The sequence below is a fragment of the Gavialis gangeticus genome, unplaced genomic scaffold (genome assembly GCF_001723915.1).
Source record: "Gavialis gangeticus isolate Ggan-Ray unplaced genomic scaffold, GavGan_comp1, whole genome shotgun sequence".
Lineage (NCBI taxonomy): Eukaryota > Metazoa > Chordata > Crocodylia > Gavialidae > Gavialis > Gavialis gangeticus.
Window position 1 is genome coordinate 100,277,135 of NW_017729025.1, and position 21,080 is coordinate 100,298,214.

A 21,080-nucleotide genomic window follows, 5' to 3' on the forward strand; every position below is an offset into this window, starting at 1 on the left:
ACATCTATTTTCAAGAACTTACATCATTCCTATATATAAAGCACAGAGTGGGCAGGAGAGCCATTATTATGTAACAAAAATTATAAACTAATGGAACTCAAAAAGGGACAGAGAAAATGTTTTTCCCCCCTTTCAATGAAGATTTTATTAAATTGTTAATTAAATAGAAAGAGACAATAAATTAATTATTCCAATAGCAACTTAACATACCCAAGCAAAGAGCAGCAATCTCCTGACACAAGGGGGGGAGTGATACAGGATATATAGAATTCCCATAGGTATATCTTAGTCAGGAAAGGGACTTACTCTAAATGGTGATGATTTGAATTATCACAGAATTAATTTCACATTAAGAGCAAGAAAAGAAGCAGAACAGGGAAAGACATAATTTAGATATTCACAGAATAAGCTCTTCTCTTCTGATTTGAGGGCTGCTCTTCTTTCAGCTTTTTTGTACCCTTACTACAAAAAAAGAGAGAGAGAAATAGAATGCTTAGTTTGCAGTGCTGTCTCTTGGTGTGTGGATACTGGTGTCTTAAGATTATGTAAATATAGATTTATCTGACCATGCTGCAATTTACAGTCCATGCATTCTTGCATCTCTTCAGTATTAGGCACCTTTAGCTGGCATATAGCTTTGCAGAGCCCAGAGAGTTACAATACTTTCTTCTCTGCATTTGCACCTAACTACCACTAACATGATTGCAAGAGACCAAGGGACTACAGTATAAAATCCTTAGTGATTATTTAACTACTGGTGAATAAAAGGTCTTTCTGCTGGGGGGATTCAATGCTAAGGAGCTTGAGCTAGTGGGAAGATACATTGCCTTTGATTTTGTGATGCCCATGGATCCCGGTTTTCTCTGATTTAGAAAAATCCCCAATTTTTGGTTAAAGATGTAACCCCAAATCCACATTTTTCTGTGATTTAAATGAAACACCACGAATATATATATATATGTATGTATGTATGTGTATATATATATATGTATATATGTATGTATGCATAACGGTGTTTCATTTTAATCGCAACAAAATGTGGATTGTTGTTACTTTATTTTAATTGAAAATTGGAGAATTTTTAAATCAGAGAGAACCAAGATCCCTGGTGATGACCTCCCTGAATCCATCTGGTCTTAATGAACTGTCTAGTTGTGAGCTGCATCTGTTACTGAGGATTAAACATTTCATTATTTATGTATCTTATGCTATAAATAATATATCAATTGAACAGTATTACTACTGCTGTTATTTCATACAGACTTTTGCTCCATGAGCCTCTCGGCTGGGTTACACTTATGCAATACACTTTTCTTTAGTATATATCCCCAAATGCGTTTCACTCTAGTGGGACCAGACTCAGGCTAAAATTCATGTAAAGCCCTCTTGTGTTAAAATTCATGTAAAGCCCTGTAGTCAAATATAGTTAACCATACTCCTAATTCAACCTGTAAGAAGAGCTTTTCAGTGGCACACATCTGAGAGACATTTCAAACAGGAGAATCTGGAAACCCTGACACATGGGTGGCACCAACAGTGTTGGGGAATGTGGGTCTATCTTCTGGAATTAGCAACAATATTGAAATAAGACTGATCTGTCCTATCAGTGACGCAAGGTAGGATGATGGTCATTCCTACACAAGTCTGTTAATTACTTCTTGAAATATTCTCTTTCTGTGCCCTGTACCTGTTCTGTGCCCTGTACCTGTTTGTATGCTCAACTCACCAGAAGTATAGGAGGCTTGGAAACCAGTGCCTGTTTCGGTACTATCAGTGACGAACTCTATTAGCATAGTTGTACCAGAAGATGTTAAGTTTACAGGCAAATTTGACCCACACGTCTTGTCCAGAAGAACCTTGGAAGACTTGCTGACCCCATCATAGACTTTAATATAGTCAGCCTGACAGTCTTTTGAGGACTGAAGATCAAAGCCTTCAAACTGCAAAAAAACCTGAAATAGGAAAGGAATCAAACTCTTTAACATTCACTAAACTGACTGCTTTGCTTAGTTTTCTTTAGAACAGACTGAGTTAAACCTATGCACATGCTAGAACTTGGGAGCTACGTACCCAACAGCTCTTCAGGACTTTCTGGGGTTCAGATGAAAAGGAACTAATTGCACTGCTTTTGTAATCCAAAATGCTACTCATTGAGGGTCTCCAAAATCTAAATGACCCCTGTGTTTTCTCCTATCCCTAGTTAAGTACATGAATAAGAATATTAGAAATTAGAGAAGCACCTACTTTATGAGGGCCAAGGAAGTGACTTCATCTGACTTCTGTATCATGCAAAGGACCTTTTCTGGGAGCTGAAGCTCAGGAAACAAAGCAAAATGCAAACCATTCAATTATATGTAAAACTATTAAAGCCCTGTAATTACCTGTTTGGATGGGATTCGGATGAGCCACATGCAGTTGACATTATCTGAATATTTTGATGGGTAGTTCAAAGAGTTCAAAGACCCAGATGGTTTATCAAGAACGGTGCTGCAGCGATCTGACAGAAAAACAAATGTTTGTCTCAGAATCAGATTTAGAGACCTTTTTACATTCAACTCAGGAGCAGTTATGCTCTACTTAAAATGAAATGTCCTCCATTCCTCATCTGTCAACATTCATTTCAAGGTAGCTGCACATCCATGATTCAGTTCACTAAATGAAGAAATATGTAATGCTAATTTTCAAATAACTCAAAAAAAATCTATGTTGAAGTGACAAGTTTAGCAGCAGATGGGGAAAAACAGCAATTTATATGGATTATGTCTAGAACAAGGTAAAGGATTATAAATGTAAGGGTTTTTTATACAGCTGTAGGGAGATGGGAAAGATTTAATTTTGCTTAGGGAGCAGTGAATAGATTAAATGGGTTTCCACTGGTAATAGTCAAGCTGTATTATCATATTAAAAGAGTATTTGATGACTGTATGATAAAAGGGTTCATAGTCATGTATGTGGTTGGGAGGAGTTAGTGACATTTGGTCAGGGGGAAAGTTTTGTATTCATCATGCTTTCCCCTTAGACTGAATTTGTTTCTGTTTTACACTGCAGGGTTTTCTCTCCTCCTATCCATGAAGTAAAAATTGTTAAAAAATTAAAGTTTTTTTAATTAATGAAAACTTTATGTTTAAAAATGATGTAGGCTAGAGCTGGAGTTGGCTGAGTTGCCATTAAACTGTCCTAATTTAGAAAGGCCCCACTCTGTTCTGAAACTACAAGTCATAGCCAGAGACAAGAAAGTTACCTGATTATTTGAGGCTTTTATCATTGCCTCTTGAGCACCAAGGCAGTGGCATTCAAACTTTGTAAAGTCATGTAACCATAGATGCCGAGTACGTGGAGGCCCAAGGGTCCTGCCCCCTCTCAGGAAGAGGGTAGGGTGACCACCCATCCCTAATTGGGTAGGACAGTCCTGAAATGGGAACATCAAGTCCTGGTCCCAGGCTGCATGGCTCTGGGGCAGCCTTTGTCCCAGATTCTCAGTATTGTGCAGGGATCTGGGTTTTCTGTTCACCACAGAAAAATGCGGGAAATGGTGCATTTCCCCTGGAAGGCTGGCACAGTTACAACCTGCAAGGGACTGTGGGGAGAGGGACATGGGGCACCATGTGCATGTAGGGAGGGAGGTAGAGGAAGGCACATGCTCCTCAGATTTGTGTGCAGGGCAGGGGCAGATGCAAGCTGCCTGCTGTGGCCCAGGGGCTCTGCTCTGCTGACCTCCCCCTGGGAGCCCAATGCTGGCCGCACCACCATGCAGGAGGCACTTCCTGCCTGCCTGGCAGCAGTGGGGGCAGCAGTCTGGAACTGTGCTCCCTGCTGCTGGGTGGGCAGGGGGCACCTTGCCATGGTGGCATGACCAGCACAGGACTTCTGGGGGAATGGAAGTAGGATGGAGAGCCTCGAGGCCACAGTAGACATCCCGCATCCACCCCTGCCACTCCATGGGCTCCACTCAGCTCTGCTCTGGCCATGCCATGGGGGGAGTGGGAGGAAGGGAATTATCTTAGGCCCCACCCTGGCAAAAATAAAAGTTGGTGCCTATGCATGGAACCCTTTCGTATCATGTTTTCTGCCAGGAAACCCCTACCGCATCCTAAAGATGGATGTGGAACCAGGTGACCTGGCCCCACAATGGCAGCCCACTGCCTCCTGGCCCACTCTGCCCTTACCCCCAGTTTCTCTGTGGAACGCCAGGTGATCTGTTCTGGACTCAGGGTTTCATGGAGCACAGTTTGAAAAACACTGCTCTAAGGAATCAAAATGATTCAACAGAAGCACACAATGATAAAGACAATGAGGGCAAATTCAGTGCCCTCCAAAGGAACTGCACCCACTATCCCCAGTGCTGAATTTGCCAATTTAGACTTGGAAGCAGAAATGATGTACTGCTTAAGTAAGGTGTATCCCAGTCCTTGTATTTGCATTCTTCCTCTGGATGTTCTAAAGCCAACAATTCAGAGTAGCAGTTTCAGCACCTGTTGGATGTTGCCTAGTGGATCATAGCAAATGCTTTGAGCAGAAGATGAATGGACAAATGCAAAACACTTACTGCATTTATAAAGCTTGTTAATTTTGGCCACATCCAAATTACTCAGTCCATTTTTCTTTCCAATAGGTACTGATGCATCAGGAATTGCCACAATAGTTGCTTTCCCAGAGGTGTTAGAGAAGGTGTGTCTGCCAAAACAGAAACAAATGGTTTTTTTAAAATCAAATTACATTTTACAAGTTTTAACCGCATAAGCCACATACTTCAAAGGGACTGATTGGTAAATCTTACTATTATCCCATATTCTAATTGCAAAAGTATTCTCACCAGTCATTTCATATGAAAAAGCAATGCATGATGATTCCTTAGTATTATTTGGAGCATGTGAAAGTCAAGCCAGGACTAGCCTCTCTTTGGCCTATGTACCACCTAAATCATATTTAAATATTAGGTTATAATAGGTCAAATGAATGGAGTAACCCCAGGGATGAATTAGTACAAGTAAGAATATTTTGAATTATGCTTAGACTGAAGGGATACCTAGGTTTTGCTGAAGAAAATACTTTCCACGGAGGGGAAAAATATTAAGAAACTTCTCTTTATTTTAAAGATTACTTTTGCAACATCTATAATTGAGGAAAGAACAACTTCTGACTGAAATGTGCATTCTACCTCTCTATGGATGCAAATAGATGAGCGAGACATTGGGAAAGACCTGAGCCTCAAATCACCAGGATCTACTTCTTTCTCCTGGAACTATTTGCCACATCTGCAACTGAACACATGGATCTTGCATCAGCCTCTTCAGCCATCTATGAATTCAACTCATGACTCTGCTATTTCCTGGAAGACTGTCATCCTCATATCAAGGGACTGCCAACAATGATTTTCTGTATACCACTGAAAAATGGTGGCGGGGGCACTTTAACTAAAGCTTGTCAAATAAACTTCAGTTAAAGTGCCCCTGCTGCCATTTTTAAGCATGGGAAAATTGGTACAAGAGATGCTGGAGTCTAGTGAAGTGCGGAAATTACCATGTTCCAGCAGACTCAATTAATTAAGCCTGCTCTGGCATGCTGTACTTACAGCATGCTGGAGCAGCCTTGCTACTCATGTACTGAGCACCCTCAGTACTGCTGACAGCTGAATAGGTTTTGGTTTGAAGCCAGTACTCTGATTTTCAAAGCCTTGCACAGAACTGGCCCTAAATATCTTAGGGCATATCTATACCATGTCTATACCCACATTTTTCATGCCAGGTAGCTTCATGCTGAAACACACTACTGCTTCATGTGTGCTATCTCCTGCACTGGGATTACTGTCACCTCCTCCTTAGTATGGTGCTGTAGGCGGGCTGATTGATTCTGCCTCTCAGCAGAGCTAATAAGCCTGGGGTGAAATTCAACACAAACACAATTTCATTGCTGCTACTTTAGGAGGTAGTGCATGCAAGGCAGAACAGTATGTACCAGTAGGTGCTGCCTGGCATGCTATGTGAGCAGTAGGAACATGAACTGAAAAGATGTGTCTTCCCCCAGGATCATGAACTTCCACACACCTATCTTCTAGGGGAGTAATAAACCTCCCAGGAGGTGGCTCTGGTATACATAGTAATGCCTCGAGTTATAGTTGTAGGTCAGAATCCTCTTGACCTAGGCACTCTACATGGACAAAAAAAGACGTCTCTGCTGATGTACCTGCCTGCACCTGAGGCCTAGCAATTAATGCCCTTAGGAGTACATTCCTTTTCTCTAAGTGGTAAGTGAGGAGTTCTACTCTGAAGCTGTTGCCTTGAGATGTTCACATATTAGGTCAAGCACCAGTGCTGGCAAAAATCCTAATTTGGGTGCATGGTAGGCAAGCTGAGTACATACAAAACAACCCTCATTCTCACTTGCAAATAACATTAATGTGGATAGTGAACTGATCTGATGGACAGGTGGAGAAGGATCTACTTGCATTGAATCACAGCTGTTTGTATTTTCCTCAGGAAAATAATTAAAAGCTAATGCTTAGAGTAATTACCTCCCCTAAGTTATAACATGAAACTTGAAGGCCTTGTGCCTCCCATGAGGAAATTTCACTTACGCGCTATAGTGCATCACTGAAGAATAGTCATATGGAAGGTCCAGATTATTGGAGTCACTGTATTTCTTAAAGTTGTCTACATGACCTGTAATATACAATATCAGACTTACAGGATCCATCCATTTCTCTTCTACTCTAGGGGCAAGGAACAGGTGGGAACAACAGAGCATTACCCAACACAGCATTTACACTAAAGGAGAGGTTAAGTCTACCTACTTGGATGAATATACTGCCACATAATCTTCACGTAATTGTCCCTGTCACTTCGAGTGTGTTCATGTAAAAAGCCAAGTGTATGGTCCAGTTCATGCTGAATTACCCCTTTCCATATGCAACCTTGCTTCATCAAAGACAATGTCTGTGCACCTCCAATTTTTCCATAGTAAGACCAGCAGCTGAAAGGGACATTGAAAAAGAAAGAAGGAACCATATCAAATAAGTGAGCAACTGACTTTAGGGCTCTATTTATTGAGGGAATGAATGGTGATTCATAGGCTCATGAGAAGTAGGGCTGAAAGGGACCACAGAAGGCTATCTAGTCCAAACCCCTGTTGAAAGCAGCATTATTCCTGATTAAACCATACCATATAACTATATGTCTAACCTATTAACACTTAAAAAAGTGATGCGCTACCCCTGACAGCTGACATACTTAAGTTGGGCAGAGAAGCAAGCTCCTGGGGAGGCTGCTGAAGTCCCCCATGGCCTTGAGACCTCCCCTTTCTCTTTATTATGATATTAGAAGCACATGCTAGGGGCAAAATCCTCCCTCTGCAGAGGGCCAGAATGAAATCTGGGTTCCACTTAAGTTTCATACGAGCTTATAAATGGTGCCTGGACCTCTGCATGTGGCATCCTGTCTAAGGTGAGCATCCCTCACTAATCCTTATGAACAGGAATCTTCTCCAACTACTTAAAGTACATCCTGGGGCTTCTTTTAGAGAAAGACAAAACTTGTAGGCACTTTCAGTCATGGGTATTGGACACTTCTCCATTAGATTGAGGTATTGGATTTGACACACTAATACATCCCTGACCCTGAGGGCTGGTTCTTTGTCTGTGTTAGAAGTGATGCTTCCTGGAGTAAATTAAAACCATAACAGCTGGCTACAAACTTTGCATTATAATACCTGGTACAGCAGCATGAATTAGGGATGAATTTTCTAGCATTGGAGTGATGTAGCCAGGATGATCTAGGAAATATGTGAGTGGCAAGGATTTTTGTGGGTGATCCCTCTCATTCGATTTAGACAAGCTTTTGAATATAGTGCATTCTTCAGGTCACATACAAAAAATATCATACTCATAAATCCTTTCTTACTTTAATGCTACTTTTTCTGGTTTTATAAATTACATCTGTATTTAGTGTGTCCCTGGTACTGTTTGTCATCGTGGTGTAATACTTTGTACTCTGAACTGGGCTAAAATTTCTCTTTCAAATCCAGTCCACTTTCCTATCCAAATTTTTTCAGTGTAAAGTAGAGAAGACATGAAGAGGCAGCTAAAAGAGACTCACCCCTTTTCAGATTTAATATCTATATAGTCCTTTTCTGTCTTGCGCCCCACAAAATGAATACAAGTCAAAGTTTCAAATTCTGCAATGGCTTCAGCAAATGTTTTTCTCTCATTCTCATCTGGGGAGAAAAGTGGTAAATTACATGTTACATGAGAATAATTATTTGAAGTACAAATATTCATGTATTCTTAAGACAATTTCAGAGGGAGCTAAGTGCTATGTAAGTCTCCTTCTGGCCCATTGTACAGGAATGCATTTCTCCCTAAATACTGTAATAGACCAAGGCATGGCCCTTCTATTTATCCAGAATTTTACAGGATTTAGTCAGCAGGCTAGTTTCTGAGTTTGTGCTCTTATGTTGTAAGGGTGGGTATATCTGGGGATTGAACACTTGCTGTTACTTAGGGAAAACACTTTAACAAAATAATGTGTCTTTCTGATGGTAAGATTACACATTACAATTAGCGCGTGTTAACAGGACTTTAAATTTGAGGGTGCCTGTAGACATGCCAAGAGGCTGCTCCAATGTGCTGTAATTACAGTGCATCAAAACAGGCTTAATTAATCAAATGAGCTTTAGTTAAAGTGCCCCGCTATCATTTTGAAGCATGGGGATGCTTCAAAATGACACAAGAAGCTGCAGGCGCTTTAATCAGAGTGGCTCTCAGAGTGCACCCCTCAGCCCCCGGAGCATGTGTAAAAATGCCCTGAATGGTCATACATTAGCACTCTTTAACAAATGACAACTGTCCTTTAGGCATCTTAAAGTTATGCCGCTTTGGGCAAGGGTTATCTTTGAGTTGTGCTACCTAGCTTAAGTTAAGTGAACTTCCAGGTATTCACCTGAGAAAAAGGTGTTCACCTGTTGTTCACCAGGTGTTCACCTGTTGGTTAACTTGTTAACCTTGACATAGGCTAGTATTCCTTACAATTAGCATCTGCTAACTAATGTGTAATCTCACCCAAAGTGTTTTGCAATAAGCAAATGCATCATAAAGACATATACAATAGCAGAACCCTTATGAAAAAGTGTGATCACCATCTACAAGAGCATACCATTATCAATGGAAAGGGTGAGATTCCCTTGTGAAAATGTGCTCCTTTTTCACTTATCTTGTGGTAATGGATGGCTGGTCTGTGTGAGTGTGGCAAAAGTAAACTACTGCTATATGTTGCCTCAACTGCTTGCCTTCTCACTTTGTTTCTCTGTTTCTCCAAGTAAGCTAATTAAAAACTGAATACAATTAATTAAAAAAAATAGGTAGAGAAATGCAAAATCACCATAATCAGAGGACAAGACATAGGGGACATGGACAATCCCATCGCTGGCCTGGGGCCAAAAACATGAGTTACTTGGACAGCCCATAGCACTGCGGCTCCTTGTTGCAACAATGTCACCTTCAAGCAAGAACTGGGAACTATCTGTGTGGAGAAAGAGAAAGGGAGACAGTGAGAAAGGATGGCAGTATAGAAGACAAGAAGGTCATTTGGGTTGATGGAAATTCTGCTACTGTTAGGTAGGGCAGACTCAGGAAAGTGATGAGAATGGGTGGAAGAGACATTTCTGCAGCCATTAAAAATGTCAAAGCATTCAAAAGATAGGGGAAATATGGAGGAAATGGAGGGTCCTGGAAATTGAAGGGGCAGGAGTGTTGCATAGGGAGGGCTACAGGCCTGGGGCTAGAAACAGACAACTGGTTTGATTCACATCAGAGCATTTTGGGCCTCATCAAATTGAGACTTTATAGATAGACAAGTTCAATGTCCCACATTAAGCACTTGTGAATTATTTGAATTAACACTTTGGCTTGGAATAATTGGGCTCCTATATGTGTGCAGGGAGGTGGCTCTGATACGCTGTAATTACAGTGCATTGCAATTAATTGAGTCTGCTGGAACGTTGTAATTACCATGCTCCAGCAGACTCCAGCATCACTTGTATCAGTGTCCCCACACTGAAAAATGGTGGTGGGGATGCTTTAACTAAAGCTTGTTCAACAAGCTTTAGTTAAAGGGCCCCTGCCTCCATTTTTCAGTGTGGGGATGCTGATATACGTGATGCTCCAGGCGCCTCTAAATAAGGTGCCTCTTCCAAAGCATGTCTATAAACACTTGTTATGGCTAATTCAACTTAATTGTCATTTAAGCCAAGTGTGTATACAGCTGCTCTGTGCCTGTTTTGATGCAAGTCACATCCTGGCCTAATCAGGGCTGGTTTTCTGGTTGTCTGTGTTTAGCCTGAGAGTCTCTGTTCCTATATGCTGGAGTTAAACTTTTAAAAAGACTGTTGGAGGAGTAAATCTGGAAAAACAAGCTCATAGAACAAGTCCTCAAACATCCAGAAGACTCAAAGAAGGCAGGAAATGGGGACAGAGTGGACCTGAAGAAACACCAAATATCCCATCTAAGAGCATATTTTCATCAGCCTGCAAACCCATAGTTACTCAAACCCTATTGGCATTCAAGACAAAGGGCATTCAATAATAATAACACATTTATCATATTATACCTGTCAATATTATAGTCATACATATTGTAGTAGGACATCAAAATACTGAACCTTTTTTTTTAATCCAAAGATGTGCAAAGCCATCCAAAACTTAAGCAGAAGCTGCTATTAGCCTGCCTCCATAGTCTAGACACCTCCAAAGCATTAATAATCTCCAATGAGACAGTTAGTCATGTTAGTCTGATGTAAAATAGGCAACAGGATAGATTTGCACCTAATAGACCATATATATGTGAAACGAACTTCATTCCACACATTCTGTTATATATATACACATATACACACACACACTAGCCAATTGCCTGTCAAGAATGACCGGGGGCAGGGGGGGAAGAAGGGGAGGGGAGCAGAGTGGGTGGGGACGGAGCCCCATGCCCCCTCCGCCCTGTCTGGGCCCGCTCCCCCTTCCCTCCAGCTGCTTGGGGTCTGGGCCTGCTCCCCCACTCCCTGCCACAGTGGCAGAGGGAGGGGGGGAGTGGACCTAGGCCCGATGCGGGGGTGAAGCCAGGCTGCCATGGCAGGGGGGAGGAGGGGCCCTCTCTGTCCCCTGTGTCCCTACCACTTCCTGTCTGAATGCTTCTTTACACTCTGATTGGCTGTTTGTCAGCCAATCAGAGTGCGCATAAAGCGCTATGGACAGACAGATAGACAAACAGACAGATTAAGGCTTTATAATATTAGAATATATATATATATATATATATATGTGCGTGTGTGTGTATAAAACAAGTTTTTGTGGAATGAAGCTCATTTCATCAGATGCTTAATCAACTGATGAAGTGAGTGTCAGCCAACAAAAACTTGATATACATACACACACACAAATGTACATATACATATTTATCTAGCTATCTATACATATGTACACAAACAAACATGCACATGTTTTGGACAGTCTTCAATATCAGATGTGAACAGGTTTGGAAAACAATTCCAGGTTTAACAGACAAAGACTGGCTAGCCAGGGTGTCCCTTGTAGCTTTTCCTGGAGTTCATCTAAGCTCTTTAAGTATAATAAACAGGAGAAATATCAGGCCATTTGCTGTCAAAGGCAGTAGGGGAAAAAAGGAACTGAAAAACACAAGACATAGATGTGGCTTTGGAGTCATTACCTTTGTTAGCTTTCAAAATTTGATTAAAATCAGCCTCCTCCTGGGAGTCAGACTTTGTAGCCAGCTCTCTTTCTGCACAGAAATGCAAGAACATTAGTTTTCTCCTTCCAGTGATGTATTAATATTGTTTCATTGAACTAATTCTGATGTACACGTGTGTGTGAGAAATTCAGACCAGGAGTAAAGATATTCATGTACTGGCAGAGCAAAAAAACACATTTATTTTGCTCAGGGTACAAATTCTTGTCACCCTTACAAGAGCTATAATTACTTTGTTGTTAACCCAGCCTCACAAATCAGTCTTTCTGCTGTTTAGCAATCACACATTGAGGACCACATCTGGTTTGTGCTCTTCTGGTAACACAAAGCTGACTTGAAGCAGGCTCAGTTGACCAGCTAAGGATTCCCTTTACCTAGGGGACCAGGGGCATAGAAGCAGAATGGGTACCCTACAGTTCAAACTCTGTATATTTCAGCCCCCTGTATATGATGTAGAAGTGGAATTGAGAAAGCTTGTGGCCACCCTGGTGATCCTTAGTTCCAGATTGACCTCTTGAGAGCCATTGCAACTAGGTACAAATTAGAACAAAGTTAGTTGCTCTGTAGACCAAGTTGGTGACCAGTTGACCCCAAAATTAAGGGAAGAAAGGCAGCATAAGACCACATTTACTCCTCCCCATAGAGGTCTTCAGCTAAGTTGAATTCAGCTGGGCCCAATAACCTAACTTGGCTGTAGATCTTATTCTCCGGAGAAACTGGGGAGCTAATTGTCCATATTCATTATTAAATGCTGAAACTGTAAATAAACTTTGAATGATACATACCATATTCATCCTCTTTTTCAGAACTCTGCAAGAACAATGTGGTACAATATTGTTCATAATAAGCACATTATATTTTTTAGGTTACAAATATAACTGTAGCAGATACTGTTATAAGCCATCAATCACCAGCACAATCTCATAAATGCCATTCTAAATGCTGCAAAATAAAATTGAACCTTAGATATTCTTTGACAACTGCTGATAAATGATGAGATTTTAATGTCACTCACTATATAGGAGACTAAGGATATGTAATTCTGACATTACCATTTAAGCCTCAGTTGTTCCAGCCTTATTTATTTTACTGATCGTGTTGTTGTTGATTCATTGCAATAGACCTCTAATTACCATCCCACAATGAAATCTTTCAGAATAAACTGTTAACTGGATCTGAGAATTGTAGGATAGCTAGCCAGCTCTGGATTTGCCTATGAGGTATGGCAGGTGGAAAAGCTGTGACTGCCCTTGGGTTAGGTAAGGCAGCAAGGATTGTAGACATGCATTGTCACGTCTCTTCTGTGGGAGGACTTTCTGCTGTGGGGGAAATCACACTTTCAGTTCTGAATAAAAATATTGACTTCAATTTCTCTTACCTGTATATGATTTCCTGCTGTGAAGTAAAAGAGGGGAAAAAAAAGGGTGAGGTTTTGAGATGCATCTTCAAATTAAATAAGAATCATTCTTTCTTTCTCTTGCATTTCTCTCTCTTCCCCTTAGCTATACTGCACAGTGCTCGGAAGTTTTGTATAGTATTAGATTGTTTTTAGACATATAGCTAAAAAATAATCCCTGGGAGATTTACTTCAGGGAGTCCTGGATTTTTGTCTTTAAGAAGGAGAAAAATCAAATAGTATCAGCATAACTATGGATAAAGTCAAAATGACCCAAGAACAAATACATGTTTTCTTCTCACAGACACTACTGGAACACATGTTTATTAACCCACTTGGCAAAAATCCAAAAAATTAAAAGCAATTTTGAAAAGAAAATGATACCTTGCAATGCAGCCTTCTTTTCATTTTGATTTTTAAATAGAATTTTTCAGGGGAGTTTGTGGCAGTTTAACACCAGCTCTGTAAACTCTTGAGACTATGCAGGAATTAAATATATCCCAGAACATAACTGAAGGCATTCTCAAATAGAAGAGAAGAATTGGTTTCCTAAAATGTCTTGTAAGTCTTTCACACCTGTTTCCCTCTGAGTCCACATTTGTAAACAGTTTCATTTTACTTCCTCATTACTTTGCCTTCTTAGCCACATATTTATCAAGACCAAGTAGATCATACAGTACAGTTTAGGGCAGTGGTTCGCTACCTTTTTAGACTCAAGGCACTCCTGCTTAGACTCAAGACAAAGCTCAGAAATTACCACCTTAAGTTTTCACTTGTTTTCTGAGTATCAAAAGTAATAGAGCAATTCTTCTGTTGCAAAAAAAGTCAGAAAGACCACAACAGTTCAGAATGAGTGCCTTTACATGTGCTCAGGGGTGGTGAGGGGTCTGTTTTAATTAGAGCGGTTCCTGGAGAGCCACTCTAATTAAAACTCTGCAGCATCATGTGTATGAAGCCCCTGCATATTTAAAAATGTCCACAGGATGCTTTAGTTAAAGCTCAACTGGTAAGCTGTAGTTAAAGCAGCCCAGTGGACATTTTTAAACCTGCAGGGGCCTATACACATGATGTTGCAGCAGTGCTAAGGCATTCTAATTAGGATGTGAAGCAGACTCAATTAATCAAGTTTGCTCTAACACATTCTAATTAGAATGCATTGGAGCACATATATTGGCACGCAATGCTTTTAACATTGTAGATTCCTATTTGAAATCTCTGAGTTTATTTGGTGAATCATGTTTTCACATCCAACGGTGCTAATATTGTGTGGATCCTCAGGCACCCTTGAAAACCATGGCACCCTTGTTAAGAATCATCGGTCTAGGGGTTCACTGTATACTTCCTGAATTAAAATGTGAAACTGGGGTCCTCTTCAATGCTTACCCTTTCCCTCTGAGCTCTTTGAGATTAACACTCAGGGCTAATCCCAGCTAGGTCCATCTGGGGAACCTTTTGATGCTACCCCGCTCATTCAGGTGAATGGATCTAGACAGTTTCTGTCAATCCTTACTCAGACCAGCTTTCAGTCTCTCTCTCACAGGATGCCAGTTACAAGAGACCAGTAGAAGCTGACAGTCAGTACAGATATTTGGACTTGTTTTTCAGTCATATGAGGGCTGCTTTACAGTATTCTGACAGTAATGTAATTTGGAATTAGATGGTACTGATACTGGTCCTGACCTGATAGCTGTTTCACTAGTTTTTAGCCATGGATATTAATACTTCCTTCTAATGTGGCTAATGTCAGTTTGAAGAGATAAACATGACAGTTAAAATCTTGACATAAAAGTTCCTAAAGGGAAATACAATATCCTAAAAAATCAATTTTAAATGAATTTAATGTCTTGTGAAACATACCCAATAAAAAAACTGGATACCATCTGTCCACATGGTGTTAGTCTAATCCAAAAGATTGAGTAAATACTTGCACTGGTTTGTGCCTCACCACGTTATCTATCAACACAATAGAGTTAAGATACTTTTAAGATGCCTATCAGTGTTTTATTTATGGTTTCCATCTTTATATTCTTGGCTTTCTTTTGCACTGCTACAGCATTCAGCAAACTGATACTGAATTGCTTCTTCGATCCACGTGTAATTTGCTGATTGGGAGGGGTAAGAGTGTCTATGTGGTTTTGCAGATAACAATAAGAATTATTTCTAATCCTAAACATCAAATATGAGCAAGGGGTTATTGTCTAGTGTCTTGAAAGCTGCACCTCCCTTTTTCAGTGTAAAACATGAGCAAGCTTACAAGTGGGACCAACTCTACTGGCCTATATGAAAGAGTAGGATCTGTAGTGTAGCTTCTCCTGGTCTGCTCTGGGGAGTCCAGTACAATTTTAAGTGACAACAAGGAACAGCATAAGCCCAAACCTAAGTAAGTGACTGCTATCAAGAATATCTGCACATAACTAGATCAACTCCTAAATTTGCTAAGAGCACTTGACATATCAAAAGATGGTACTTCAGTCAGCAAGGAAAGATAGAAAGTGCGGAGACTAGTGCTCTAGATTTTATAGTAGATATAGGCAAACAGTGTGCTGGCTTGGCACCACATTAGTTTATGTCTATATTTCATAGAATATGGAATGGCAGTAACTGGTTATGCGGTTTCATATCATCTACCTTGAATGAACTATAAAATGTCACTAAAGGGGGTCACTTCCCTCTTTATGTCCTCAGGATAATCATCCTCAATCAACATGCTGTGTTCATTTCAGGGTCTAATGCAAACATGTTCTCTTTGTTCTTAAAAGTTTGGGCTTTTTCTAATTGACGTTACCTTGCTGTGTCTCTTTTCCTCAGCTATGAGTTTATTTCTTTCCTTCCCCTTGATCTCACCACAGCTGGACAAGCTGCATTCTCCTAGGCAGCCCCTGCTACCTAGGCAGTGCTGCTTTTCCCTGTGGCTATGTGATACCCCATCTCTTTTCAAAATTTCAACTGAAGATGACCAAAGACATCTTTGCTTCCTTGTCTGCCCCTGCTCATTTTTTGTTCCTCCTGCTGTGATTGCTTTTTTAAACACAGTGAAGGATTTTGAGAAATTTGTAATAACAAAACTTTAGAAAATGAAAAATTTGGGTTTGTTTTGTTAGTTCATTTCTGACTCCCTGACCTGAAAGGGAAATTTAGCAGAAAGCCAACAATTCACTGAAAACCACATATGTTCAATCTTGTGGCACATATATTCCCGGATAAACAAATGACCAATGTCTGCATCCTCAGCTGCTATAACTGGTATTGCTTAGGTGACCTAAGTGGTGCAACCATGATTTTCAGTAGCTAAGGAAATGGCAAGAAGTCTCTAGCTGTGTCCAATTTTAATATGGCAAATAACTGACCATTTCTCATGGTTTTTCAAAATATTTTATAAATCCTACTTACTTGTGTTAGCATGACCTTCATAGTCCTGCAAAATCAATGGATTGGCATTTTATCGTCATGTAAGAAGTTAAAAATGAGACAAAACAAACAAAAAGTTTCCTCCCAACAACCCCAAACCCCCAAAAGAATAAATACATTCATAGACTTGTTGAAAATTATGTTACAAACTAGTGTATTTATTTTAGTACCATGGACAAGAAATATTTAAAAGACACCTCCAACTTCAGCCAAAGAAGCAACCTCAAACATAAGAAATAGAAGGATTGTGTGGCATTGCTCTTACCGGAATAGGGAAGGCTACAGTAGAATAAAGGAGAGATGCAAGAAGGACTAGGTGCATCTTCAGATCCATTCTCATGTTCTGACCGATGATCTGTGCTTGCTGCTTTCTCACTCTCCTGGCTCTGGAGAACTGCTAGATATACCTGCTCTACCAGGGCTGAAAAACTAGCCAGCCAATGAGAATCTCAGAAGACAGCAAACAAACAATTTTTGGTAGTCATAACAGCAGTCAGTTCACCCTCCAGTCATATTCCAACATTATCTCATTAGCTGCCAGTTTCAGCAAAAACTGCCCCTTACTTCCTGCCTGTATGTGCCTCCCACTCTTGCCTCTGCACTGTCATTCATACTCCCTATGCCTCATTCATGTAGTGCCTTATATTTTCATTCTCTTTTCATCAAACCCTTCCTCAAATTTCAGTCCTGTGAAGCCTCCTGTCTGGATACTGTCTGTGACACCCCTGTGCCTAAACAATTTTCCAATAGATTGTATTTGTTGCATTTTAGATGGTAAGTTGTTGGGGGGGGGGGTTGTGCTCAATGGCTGATCAGTTCCTTTATATTATATGAAATATCTCTATGCTATATGCAGTTATATTAAATGACTGCCTATGCAGCCATTATTGAGGCTATCATCACCACCTAGTGGGGTCATGGCCGTATCTCCTCCAGTGCCTGTCAACCTGAAAAATAAAACTCTCACCATCCCAGGTTACAGACCTGTAAACAAAATCTTTAGCTTCCTTCTTCATCTCTTTTCTAGATTCTTCACAGCTTCTTGCTTCACAGCTTCTTGCTTCTCCTTCCAAGCCGCTAGCTGTCCAGCTTCTCCTTCCAGGCCACTAGCTGTCCAGCTTGTAATGTTCCCCACAAGTCTTTGTGGACATCAGAGACAGAGAGAAAGACACAGTACCATAATAAGCAGCCCTGACATGAAAGCATTGCTTTCACTATGATTAACATGTGCAGTTGCCTAGTGTTGCCCATTGACAGTGAGAAGTACATTGAACTGTGAAGGTAATAAGAGATGCTGGTGCCAGGGAATGGAGCACAAGGAACCCCCATCCAGCAAGACAGCTGTAATCTGTGTATGTAACTACACACACCTCCACAAATCACTTGCCGTCCTATACCTGAAAAGTGATTCTTTCTGTGATCTAGGGTTATTGTGTAGGTAGAAGTGTTTATTTTCCAGGTAGGTGAAAATCTCCACAGGAAAGGAAAATAAAATGACATAAAAAGAGAGAATAAAGAGTGAAAGAGCACACATTATCCTTTCTTTAGATCATGGGAACTGGCTGGACAACTACAAGGTAAATATAAAAACCAAAAACCAGGACCTTAATTTTCCTATAGTGTCTTATCACATCAAGGGATCTGACACTACTTTCCATAACCTTGATAATCGAAGCTTTAAAGTTTCTCCCTGTAGGTCCCCACTTCAAATCCAACCTGAGTCAACAGTGACAGTGAAATGCTACATGACATGAATTGGTAGGTGTCAATCCATTTCCAAGTTAATAAAAGACAACATCATTGGGGACTGGCAATCTTGGAATAGAGACCATAGATTGAACAGGCTGTGTAGCTAAACTCCCCATTACCCCGCAGGGGGCAGTATAGGAGAAGTTTACTCTGGTCTTTGGCTAAACAGAGTTCAACACATTGATAGTGATATAAAGCATTGTGAAGAGGGTCCCTGGGTTGCCAGACATTCAGTGCCTTCAGCAGGAAGGATAAACGAGACATTTAGTAATTTGGAATATATTTCAGAGCCCCAAATCTCTGCATGTAGAACAGGGATCACATTAGGCACCTTCATCGGATTAGATTTTAGCACAATGTGTAACAACAAATTAGCAATTCACATAATTAATGAGGAAAGATCGTTGAGGTCGGCCTGGTGATTGTTATCAATGAAGCCACACTAAAATCTGAAAATCACAGGAGTTAAAGATAGAAAAGACATTATACCATTTTCAGTCTACCCTCAGGGGGCCAATTTAAGATAGCTTCCTAGGGCGCATTTTCTACTGTTTTGTGACAGAGAGTTTTAAACTACAGCTAGACAAAAATTTTCAGTGGAACTGGTTTCTGTTAATAAATCCACTTTCACTGAAATAAAAATATATTGTGGATACCTATCCACTGTGATGAAATTTCTTAGGGGAAAAAGGTCAATATGAAACATTTCAAGTTTATCTTTTTTGATAAAGTTTAAATGTTTCATTTTGACTATCATTTTGATTCAATTCCTTTAAGTATTTGTATATATAATATATGGTATATTGCATATATATTGAAGTGTAATGAATCAAACAACAGAAGTCAAAACTAAACCTTATCAACGTGGCATTTTTACATTATCAAAATGACATAGTTTACTATTCTTGAAATGATTTTTTTCAGGGGTCCCAAAGTAGATTCTTTTTCAAAATGTTAATTTCATGGAAAATTTAACATGCTATTTTTTTGTTATAATTTGCAACAAAATATTTGAAATATTGGAATTTTATGCAGAGCAGAAATCCTAGTTTCCCAATGACTGTATGTCCCATCTCCTGTCCTGATGTTTTGCCTTTGTTTTTCAAGTCTTAATTTCATCCTTAAAAACAAACCAAAACAAAACAACCCCCCAAGCTATTATACTGAGTGGTTTTCCTTCCTTTTTCATGTTTATCAAATCAGAAACTATTGTATAACATTCAGTCCCCATTGAGTCACTTCTGAGCCGTCCTAGACACATTTAGTTCCCTTAGTCTCTCCTATAATTCAGTCCCTTCAAGCTCCCTCATCATTTTTCTCGCTTTTCTCTGAACTCCCTCCAAAGTTATAATGTTCATGCAATGACCTAAATCAATTAATCTGGGCTTTTGCTAGTAAAAACCACTACTGAGGACCATTGGTAGCACCTGAGGGGCACATGGACACCTATGACTTTGTGTACAGTACAATTCAAAAGTATGATGTTGACATGTGTTAGATAGCATATTCTCACTTACATATTTGAGAGTGTAGGGTAGATAAAGCAATGGGTACTCTACAACGTCCCAGGCTGGTCAAATTAAAACCTGTGCTTCCCTTACACTTCAATTAGCTCATTTTGACACATACTAAAAGCAGTGGGCCTATTTTACACTAGACTCTTCAAGGATGTTAGCCAACATGTCCTGACATTACACTCTTAAATCCTAGTTTAGACAAAGTCTAGCATGGCTATGGGCTGTCCTAGGAGGTCTGTAGATGACAGCCAGGCAGTATGCTAAGTCAGCACATTGCCAGACTAGTCTCCACCTGCAGGGCTCAGCTCACTTTTCCCCTGCCATAACAGGAGCACAGAACTGAAAGGAGCATTTCAGGCCATTGAGTTCAGTTCTGTGCATTTCCAGGCAATCATTTATCTAAAGAGGCCTATAAACTGTCCACTCTAACCTCTTACATACCACAGCCATAACACATATTATAAAAAAACCCCAAAAGCATCCTGTAACCTGGAAGCTGCTCACTACTAGTAGAATCTACTTGGAAGATTAGTGATAGAGACTAGAGATGAATCACCCTGGCATGAAGCATGATAAAGTGAGAAGGTGGATTTTGAATATCTGGACTGATATCACACCTATTGTTGGACCAAAGGTGTAGAGCAGTGATTCTCAACTACAGAGCTGTAAGATCCTTCAAAGAGTGCTGTGGGGTACCACCCAATATTAGCACTGTTAGGTGTAGAAACACCTACACATGGTTCATAAGATAAACCTAGAAATTTCAATTAAGAAGCCATTTTTAGGTGTTAAACCTTTCTGGGCTGTTGTGGTCTAAGTCCTTTACAAAGTTGAAAGTGAGTGAAAGCTAAGAGCTGGAGTCTAACAATGGGTGCTTTGAGTCTGAGAAGGTTGAGAACCACTGATGGAGAGAGAAAGAGAAACCATTTTCTCTATTACTCCATGATGTGATCACTGTGCTCTTGCAGATCTCAAAATTGCATTGGCTTTTTCTGTGCCATGCTGCATCACAAACTTCATTCTTACTTGCTGTGTACCTTGCCCCTTTGAGTCCCTCCTAGAAATTTCTGTTCCTTTGGTTCTTCTCTCCCTTGAGGTTCTGGGCTTTATGTTGCTTTTCCTTAGGTGGGTTAGATGTGTTTTCTCATTTCCTGCTCATCTTCCCAATATTTTTGAGATTCCCTGGATTATTTCCTATTCCTCCCTGGTCTTGTGGCTCTTGCCTGTTTATATTTATGTAGGAAGTTTACTCTTAACATC

The 21,080-nt window shown here is 40.2% G+C and overlaps 1 protein-coding gene across 1 annotated transcript; it reads right to left on the reverse strand.

Moving 5' to 3' along the window:
• Positions 1 to 1,614: 1,614 nt before the first annotated feature.
• LOC109298926 (astacin-like metalloendopeptidase) lies at positions 1,615 to 17,639 on the reverse strand. Its single transcript, XM_019519342.1, has 12 exons — positions 16,820 to 17,639; positions 16,537 to 16,561; positions 13,129 to 13,145; positions 12,536 to 12,560; positions 11,712 to 11,783; positions 9,372 to 9,512; positions 8,091 to 8,208; positions 6,791 to 6,969; positions 6,575 to 6,659; positions 4,547 to 4,674; positions 2,382 to 2,497; positions 1,615 to 1,952 (listed from the first exon to the last, which is right to left on the reverse strand). The coding sequence occupies exons 1-12, from the start codon at positions 16,892 to 16,894 to the stop codon at positions 1,635 to 1,637; spliced, it is 1,299 nt and encodes a 432-aa protein (XP_019374887.1). The 5' UTR covers positions 16,895 to 17,639; the 3' UTR covers positions 1,615 to 1,634.
• Between the last annotated feature and the right edge of the window lie 3,441 nt (positions 17,640 to 21,080).